The following is a 10128-nucleotide window of genomic DNA, read 5'->3' as shown; positions in this document are numbered from 1 at the left end:
AGAGATATATGGGAGAAAAAACAATAGATATAGATATATAAGAAGATAAAGGGAGAGAGAGTTAAGGGAAGAGAGAAAGATAGGGGGATAAGGAATGAATGTAGTAGAAAGGTGGGTATTCATAGAGAGGGAGAGATCATAGAGATGGGAATAAAGAGAAGGAGAGAGACAGACAGAGAGAGAGGGGGGGGAATATATATATATATATATATAGAGAGAGAGAGAGAGAGAGAGAGATTAGGCAAGAGTGAGAGAGAAAGAATGTCATGAAGTTAGGTAATAGAGAGGTATAAAAAGAGGGAGAGAGATAGAGAGGGGTAAATAGAGAGAGATAAAGATATGGAGGGACAAACAAGGAATGTGTGTATGAGAGAGAGGTATGTGTAGAGAGATAGAGAGGGAAATAGATATGTATAATTAGATAGTAAGGGAGGCAAGGAAATATAGAGAGGAAAGATAAGAAGAGAGACATAGAAAGAGGGGGTAATAAGGGGAGAGAGAGAGCGAGAGAGAGAGCGAGAGAGAGAGAGAGAGAGAGAGAGAGGTATACAAATTGGGAAAGATAGAGGGGGTGAGGGAGATGTATACAGAGATAAAGAGATAGATATAAGTTGGGAAGGATAGAGGATGTGAGAGTGCTAAATAGATATAGACATGGAGGGACAAACAAAGAATTTGTGTGTGAATGAGAGATGAATATGTAGATAAAGATAGAGAAGAATATTTATATAAATATAGAGAGAGGGAGGGTGATCAATAGAGAGGATAGAGGTGAAGTAGAAAGATATAGAGAGAGGGGGCAATAAGGAGAGAGGGAGAGCTAGAATAGAAAGAGGGGCGGATCAAGAGATAGATATAATAAGAAAGATAGATAGATAGAGAGAGAGAGAGAGAGAGAGAGAGAGAGAGAGAGAGAGAGAGAGAGAGAGAGAGAGAGAGAGAGAGAGAGAGAGAGAGAGAGAGAGAGAGAGAGAGAGAGAGAGAGAGATAGGGGAGAAAGATAAAGAGAAACATAGAGATGGAGAAAGAGATATGGAATGAGCAAGAGGGAGAGGGAGAATAGTGATATAAAGATAGAGAGATGGTGAAGGGGACACAATGAAAGCGAGAGATGGAGAGATTAAAACCAAAGACGATTCAATGATCATTAAGGTAGAACACTTATACAAATTTGAGTTTTGACACTTGGATGAGCAATTGAAGTGCAAGGTGGAAATCAAGAGACCTTTTTAACATATGAACCCATTAAAACTATCTTGTCTTAGGTTTAATTGATAAAACAATAGGAAAAGTGCAAAAAATAGGCAAAGAATTGATGAGTTGGTTACAAGCATTGAATAAAACATTTTGGGAAAGAGTATTTTTTATTGGAAAAATGCATATATTAATAAAAACTAAATAATACAATAGATCATTCTTTCAAGATAAGAATTTTGAAAGTAGAAAACAAATTTTAAGTACAATTACAACAAGGCATTACAAGGCGGAGCAAATCAACAAAATACATTTGAAAGAGGCAAAATAAGGGCATAATGTGAATTAAAAAAAGATATTTTTTCTCCAAGATTATCAAGAACTAGCTACTCCATGATAATGTTCATAGTTGAGAGAGGAAATACATTATGGTCTTTGGCAATAGCTACTAGCTAAGACTAAATTTGAGTTAATTGGTTCTCAAGCTCAATATTGAAGCTAATTTTCTCTTTCGACACTTTAGCAAGAAAAGACTACTGCAAAATGACAATAGAGAGTAAACCATGCATAATAACTTCTATAGGTGGAAAGCATTAGAGAAAATTGCCTTACATCGAAGTAGCCAAATATATAATAAGATATATTGCTAGAATGATTCTGATATCACATTTTTAGAACCATGCATCCCTGAAAATGTTGATTTCCATTTTAAATTTCTATTCAATATAAGCTAGAATAGAAGACAAAATTAATTGCCAAATTTGTTGGGTTTGTTTGCACATCCAAAAATCATGAATAATGGTTTCTAGCTTGTGACAAAAAGGACACTTAAAGGAGTGGGAAGGGACAAAAGTGAGACATTCTACAACAACAATTTTATAATGGATGATCGTCCAAGCTAACAATTGTGCCTTGGCTTCAATTTTGTATTTCTAAACAAAAAGACTCAAGCTGAACCACTTAGACTCTCAGAGCAATTCACTTTCCATTTCAAATTCAACCTTGGTTATAATTGGATTGGAGGAAGAAGTTTATGATATGTAAGCTTGAAAGGAAATTATCAATATTATAATAATTAAGATTAGAGCTATAATAAAATTAACAATTATAACTTAAATTATAATTGTTTATTTTAACTATAACCTTAAATTTACTAATTATAATATTAATTGTAATTAATAATGATTTAATTTTTATTAGAATTGAAATATTAATAAAATATGTACCTAAAAAATATAATAAAAAAACATTAACATTAATTGAATCACAATCCAAATTCTAACCCTAAGGTTTATCATATCTTGAGTGTTATATTTTGTAATTAGGTAGGTTATGTTCTTGCATTAGATCATATCTTTGCATATTGTATTGTGTCTAATAACTTAACTATAATTGTATGTTTTCTTTAAAAATAAATCAACAGTGATTAATGATAATTTAAGAATAAGTTAAAATTAAAATCCAGATTTGGAAATAACTTTCTATTCTATCTCTTTCTTTTTTGCATTTTCATATTAGAATTTTAAATTAAATGATTAGAAAATTAAATAATTAAATATCACACATGCACGCGCGCACACACACAATTTAAAAAGCTACTTTTGAAATAAAAAGAAATTTATCTATATAATTAAAAAATATATATATTTTACTAAATGAAATTGTTTTTGCCTCACTTGCTATTCTTAGGTTTCCCTTGTGAATTTGAGATGAAGCCCAGGTAGGAAAGTAGAATCTGCTCTCCTCAACCTCAAGTCCAGATTTCTACGACCAGATATAATTTCATTGAAGCAATGCACCAAACAGATGGCAACGTCTATCCAGCACCCAAACTTTATCATTGATTGTATTTAATAATTAATTAAAAAAAAAATCAATATGTTTTAATTTTTATTTATTTAAAAAACACAGTCAATGATAAAGTTTGTACCCAAACAGGCTACCCAATGGACGACATAGTCCAAGTAGGGCCGTCAAGATTCCCACGCTAGTGAATTCAGAAATTTGTTTGCTTTGAGCCAATTATTCCAAACGTCCAAATCAAGAATACGACATTGTAGCGTCCGATAAATTCTAGAATGTGATGGCACTTATTTTCATCCGGGATAATACAAGTACTGTATATATAATTTGGAGTTGAGCATCGACATATTCCATAAAACATGGAATGTAGAGACATTTGTGGAAAGCACAGCACTAGGTACATTGAACTGACAAAGAAATTACCATTTGACAGTGCACAAAAACTACTGCATGCTTTCGTCATTCACGCGTTCTTTCCAGTTTAAGTCTTTTCTAAACGTGCGTATTAGTCAGTCAAGTCTTTTGTGCCGAATGAGAGACGGACATGTGATTACAGAATTTTTTTGTACTCTTCGATTACTATGAATTGCATTCACTAGCAATTGGCTCCATATGCTTAATAGTCACGTTGATAAAGAAAATAAATATTATAGTAAAAAAAAATTGTTCTATGAAGAGGTTGAGTGAGAGGGAAAGAGATGAATGCATAGCGAGAGGATGTATGCATTGAGATAGAAGAGTGAGGAAGATAGAGGTAGAGATGGAGATTGAGCAAGAATAAAAGATAGAGAGATAGAAGGGTAGAGGGAGAGATAAAGATAGGGAGATAGAGAGGGATATAGATGGTGAAATATAGTGATAGAGACTGAGATATAAGGAGATATAAAGGGAAGGGGAGAAGGAGATATGAAGATATAAACATAAGGAAGTAGAGACATATAAAAAGAGATGGAGGAAGGGAGAGAGAAAGAGGGAGAGAGAGATATATGGGAGAAAAAGCAATAGATATAGATATATAAGAAGATAAAGGGAGAGAGAGTTAAGGTAAGAGAGAAAGATAGGGGGATAAGGAATGAATGTAGTAGAATGGTGGGTATTCATAGAGAGAGAGAGAGAGAGAGAGAGAGAGAGAGAGAGAGAGAGAGAGAGAGAGAGAGAGAGAGAGAGAGAGATTAGGCAAGAGTGAGAGAGAAAGAAGGTCATAAAGATAGGTAATAGAGAGGTATAAAAACAAGGAGAGAGATAAAAAGAGGGAGAGAGATGGAGAGGGGTAAATAGAGAGAGATAAAGATATGGAGGGACAAACAAGGAATGTGTGTATGAGAGAGAGGTATGTGTAGAGAGATAGAGAGGGAAATAGATATGTATAGTTAGATAGTAAGGGAGGCAAGAAAATATAGAGAGGAAAGATAAGAAGAGAGACATAGAAAGAGGAGGTAATAAAGAGAGAGAGAGAGAGAGAGAGAGAGAGAGGCATACAACTTGGGAAAGATAGAGTGGGTGAGGGAGATGTATACAGAGATAAAGAGATAGATATAAGTTGGGAAGGATAGAGGATGTGAGAGTGCTAAATAGATATAGACATGGAGGGAAAAACAAAGAATTTGTGTGTGAATAAGAGGAATATGTAGATAAAGATAGAGAAGAATATTTATATAAATATAGAGAGAGGGAGGGTGATCAATAGAGAGGACAGAGGTGAAGTAGAAAGATATAGAGAGAGGGAGAGCTAGAATAGAAAGAGGGGCGAATCAAGAGATAAATATAATAATAAAGATAGAAGGGGAAGAGAGAGAGAGAGAGAGAGAGAGAGAGAGAGAGAGAGAGAGAGAGAGAGAGAGAGAGAGAGAGAGAGAGAGAGAGAGAGAGAGAGAGAGAGAGAATAGTGATATAAAGATAGAGAGATGGTGAAGGGGGCACAATGAAAGCAAGAGATGGAGAGATTAAAACCAAAGGCGATTCAATGATCATTAAGGTAGAACACTTAGACATATTTGAGTTTTGACACTTGGATGAGCAATTGAAGTGCAAGGTGGAAATCAAGAGACCTTTTTAACATATGAACCCATTAAAACTATCTTGTCTTAGGTTTAATTGATAAAATAGGAAAAGAATTAATGAGTTGGTTACAAGCATTAAATAAAACATTTTGGGAAAGAGTATTTTTTATTGGAAAAATGCATATATTAATAAAAACTAAATAATACAATAGATCTTTCTTTCAAGATAAGAATTTTGAAAGTAGAAAACAAATTTTAAGTACAATTGTAACAAGGCATTACAAGGCAGAGCAAATCAACAAAATACATTTGAAAGAGGCAAAATAAGGGCATAATGTGAATTAAAAAAAGATAATTTTTCTCCAAGATTATCAAGAACTAGCTCCTCCACGATAATGTTCATAGTTGAGAGAGGAAATACATTATGGTCTTTGGCAATAGCTACTAGCTAAGACTAAATTTGAGTTAATTGGTTCTCAAGCTCAATATTGAAGCTAATTTTCTCTTTCAAGGCTTTAGCAAGAAAAGACTACTGCAAAATGACAATAGAGAGTAAACCATGCATAATAACTTCTATAGGTGGAAAGCATTAGAGAAAATTGCCTTACATTGAAGTAACCAAATATATAATAAGATATATTGCCAGAATGATTCTAATATCACATTTTTAGAACCATGCATCCCTGAAAATGTTGATTTCCATTTTAAATTTCTATTCAATATAGCTAGAATAGAAGACAAAATTAATTGCCAAATTTGTTGGGTTTGTTTGCACATCCAAAAATCATGAATAATGGTTTCTAGCTTGTGACAAAAGGACATTTAAAGGAGTGGGAAGGGACAAAAGTGAGATGTTATCCAACAACAATTTTATAATGGATGATCGTCCAAGCTAACAATTGTGCCTTGGCTTCAACCTTGTATTTCTAAACAAAAAGACTCAAGCTGAACCACTTAGACTCTCAGACCAATTCACTTTCCATTTCAAACCTTGGTTATAATTGGATTGGAGGAAGACATTTATGATATGTAAGCTTGAAAGGAAATTCTCAATATTATAGCTCGAATTCCATCTCCAATCCATAAAAAAGTTGCATGAGATAGGAGTAGATTTTTTTAATTGAAGAGATAGATGAAAAAGCTCATGAATCTTATGAATGCCATTGACCAAAGAAGTGGACAAGTTGAAGATATTTTTGAGTTTCGAATCACTCTTCCAAAAAAAAGATGAGAACTCCCATATGTCTAAGTGAATTCCATATTGTCTTTTTTTAATAAGATCTTGCTATGCAAATTAGAAATCAAAGCAAGAAGTTTCTCATGTAAGTAAATCATTCTATTCCACCAAATAGAAGAAGGTGAAAAACTCATCCCATGACTAAGATCTTGTCATTTTTGCTCAAGAAGATGAGTTACTTGTTTCCATGGTTTCCATATGCTTCCAAATTCACTAGAGGCATGAGGTTTAAAGAGTTTTGCCATGAGGTTGAAATCTATTGTAGATAGATAGATGTGGAATATTGTCATTTTAGGTCAAGGTTTAAAATGTGTTAATACTCTATGGATGTGTGAGTGCAAATAAATTAGATTTTGCTAGACTCTTGAATCTAACCTACAACTTTGACAAGTGTTAAACAATTGCAATTGTGTTAAACTATTAAAATTTTAATTTCATAGTAAATAAAAATTTAAATACTATCTTATTTTTCCACTTAAATCAATTAAGTTGTGAAGCCTAATGTACTAAAAGTAGAAATTAGAATACTTCAAACTTAAATTACACATGCCATTTGTTTATGAATGACGAATTGGTTTGAGGTCAATTTAAACTATCTAATGTGTTATTGCTATGAAAATAATACAAACTTATAACACAAAACATCATTTTAATACACTTGAAATTATAAAGTAAAATAACTTCACACCAAAAAAACTAGATATAACCAAAGCCACTTGTAATAATAACTACTACCAATTACCTTACCCTTGTGAACAAACTAGAACCTCAAACTAACATCATATGTACAAACTGATTGAAGACTCCAAAGTAATCATAACTTTGAAAATAGAAACTAGGACCTTAGACTAAAGCCATATGTACAAAGCCATTGAAGACTCCAAAATAATCATCTTTGAAAATGGAAACTAGGACCTTAGACTAAAGTCATATGTAAAAAGCGATTGAGGACTCCAAAGTAATCTGATTTTTCAAAGTTAAAAGATTACTTTGGACTCCTCAATCGCTTTGTACATATGGCGACGTCTATACAAGGGCATGTGGTTAGACAGTTTTCTGAATTTAATAATTAAATTACATTAGACTACTCACTATAGCATTATGACCTAAAACTGGCTACTGGTTTTATGGGTACGGAAGCACTTGATATAGGACTCTGACTGCAGCCATCTCTGTCGTCGTCGTCGACTTGATCTACCAGAACCTGTAGATACTTCGGAATTTGTGGCACAGGAGCCTCCAGCGTGCCTTCTAATATCTTCACCACTTCACTCATGCTCGGCCTCTCATTCTCATCGTCTTGAATGCACAGCCCAGCAACCACAGCCGCTCTTCTAACTTCTTCGATATACGCCTCACTTGCTATTCTTGCGTCCAGAAGATCTATTATGTCTCCCTTCTGAATTTGAGACGAAGCCCACGTAGGAAAGTAGAATCTGCTCTTCTGAACCTTCAAGTCCAGATTTCTACGACCAGATATAATTTCCAGCAACGTCATACCAAAACTGTATACGTCCACCTTGGGAGTGATAGGAAGGCCTGAGATCCACTCGGGGGCCAAGTACCCTCGAGTTCCTCTTGTGGTCGTCAATACACGGCTGAAATCTCTGCCCACCAGCTTCGCCAACCCAAAATCAGCTATCTTCGGGCTGAAGTCGCCGTCCAGGAGAATGTTTTCAGGTTTAATATCGCAGTGAATGATGCGATCCCTGCATTCCTCATGCAAATAAACTAATCCTCGTGCAGTGCCCACTGCGATTTGAAACCGGGTCTTCCAATCCAACACCTTTTCTGCGTCTTCCGACTCAGGGAAGAGGAAGGAGTTTAGTGACCCGTTTGGCATGTAGGCATACACCAGTAACCTTCGCGAACGTTCTACGCAGAATCCCCACAGCCTGACCAAATTCACATGCTGTATTCTGCCGACGGTGATTATTTCCGCATAGAATTGCTTTTCTCCTTGCACTGAGCCCTCTAATCTCTTTATCGCCACAAGCGTGTTGTCTGCCAGAATTCCTTTGAACACGGACCCGAATGCCCCGCTACCCAACTTATGCTTGAAATTGTCCGTTGCAATTCGCAGCTCTTTGTAACTGAACCTTTTGAGCGACAATGGCACCTTCTCTTCCATGTCTGTCTTCCACAGTCTTCGATATTTCCACAGAACAAATGCAGCCAACAGGAGAGCTGAAACTACAGAAAAAACTGCAGCGGCAGAAACTAAAATACCAAGTGCAGGGGCTTTGATCCTTCTCTCTGATGTCGACTGCCGCAACTCAGAAGCAGCTAACCGAATGAAGACGGATTGGCCCTCGGATGAAAACCGCATTCCGAATAAATCCCCAAACCACAATCTACAGACGGGTGAATCAGAATTCGAGAAAGCAAAGGCTGTGCAGGAGCAATTGTTGAGACAAGCAGTCCGGCAGCCTCGCTGTGATGGTTCGTTGTATATGACGGCTTCTTTTTCAGACAAGTATTGGTTCTTGGCTTCGGAGAAGCCATCTGTTGTGCCCTCTGTGACAGAGCATTGAAGGGCCCTTCGTCGGGTACACCCACTTGACCACCATCCTTGAGAGTCATGCTTGGGTGTGAAGCCCTGGACACAACTACACACATCATTCGCATTGCACAATCCATAAGCCCCGCAGATTTCGAAGTCGCTGCATTGACCTCGGTATGTCGACCACCTCAGACTCCATCTATGATCATCCATCCACAAGTAGAGTTGTAATTCGCCGTTCTCATCTAACAGTAGCCGCCCCGTGAGGGTATGGTCTATCGGGTTTATGCTAAAACTAATATATATTCTTGAAGGAGAAAGCTTCACACAGGACACTTCAAATTTCTTCTGACCTTCCAATTCGGGAACCTTAGTAAAATAATTCGCAGTGCATTCTCCACTAGATCTATAAGGAACGCTGGTGTTATAGAACATCATCGTCTGCATCTCTCCTGGAGACATGTCCATTCCGAAAGAGAAAAGCCCACTTGCAGGATTTGAAGAACTCTTCCAGGAAGTTAGCTTCATGCCTTTCCACATCTTCATGCCAGGCAACCATGTATTTGTCGGATGCGCGAAACTCTCCCAAACAATAGCAGACTTGTTGTGGCCGTCCAGCACAATGAAATTACCAGAGTCTGTAATCACAGCTCGTGATCCTTTCTGACCCATATCAGTCGACCAAACTGAGCGGCCTTTTCGACTATCAAACAATCTGAGATGGCCGTCTCTCGAAAATTGCAGAACGCCTGGCATGTTTCTGACAGGATTCTCTCTATTAGCCACCCAAACAATGGCCTTCTGAGAGATTGGTGCATACCAGATACCAATATACCAATTTTTCGTCCCACTCGAACTGAAAAATCCCAGTGCAAACGTTCCATTCTTGGAAATTAAGGTCTGATTTCCAGTGAGCGAATCCCCCAATAGAAGTGTATCTCCACCATCCAAGGTTAGAGCACAGCAATTACGCAGAGCAATACTGATAGTAATTGCTAGGACCAAATACTTAATCGTCATTGAAGCAGTGCGCCAAACAGGCTACCCAGGGGACGACATAGCCGAAGTAGTGCCGTCAATCCCACGCTAGTGAATTCAGAAATTTGTCTGCTTTGAGCCAAAAATTCCAAACGTCCAAGTCAAGAATACGACGTACTGTATAGACATATTCCATAAAACACGGAAAGTATAGACATTTGTGGAACTGACAGAGAAACGATTTGACTGAGTGCAAACCCCACTGCGTTTTTTCGTTATTAACGCGTTCTCTCCGGTTAAAGTCTTTACTAAACGTGAGTATTGGTCAGTCAAGTCTTTTGTGCCAGACAAGTTGCCATAAATGTGATTACAGTAACTTTTGTACTCTTCGATGACTATGAATTGCATTGACT

At 36.6% G+C, this 10128-nt stretch overlaps 1 protein-coding gene across 1 annotated transcript; it reads right to left on the bottom strand.

Annotated features, from left to right (window-relative positions):
* Window positions 1–7333: 7333 nt before the first annotated feature.
* On the bottom strand, window positions 7334–9757 carry LOC131076075 (G-type lectin S-receptor-like serine/threonine-protein kinase At2g19130). The gene has a single exon (XM_058013102.2). The coding sequence runs from the start codon at window positions 9755–9757 to the stop codon at window positions 7334–7336; it is 2424 nt and encodes an 807-aa protein (XP_057869085.2).
* Between the last annotated feature and the right edge of the window lie 371 nt (window positions 9758–10128).

This window comes from Cryptomeria japonica, chromosome 10 (genome assembly GCF_030272615.1).
Source record: "Cryptomeria japonica chromosome 10, Sugi_1.0, whole genome shotgun sequence".
Lineage (NCBI taxonomy): Eukaryota > Viridiplantae > Streptophyta > Pinopsida > Cupressales > Cupressaceae > Cryptomeria > Cryptomeria japonica.
Note: the sequence above shows the minus strand (reverse complement) of the source record. Positions and strands in the feature narration are given on the sequence as shown.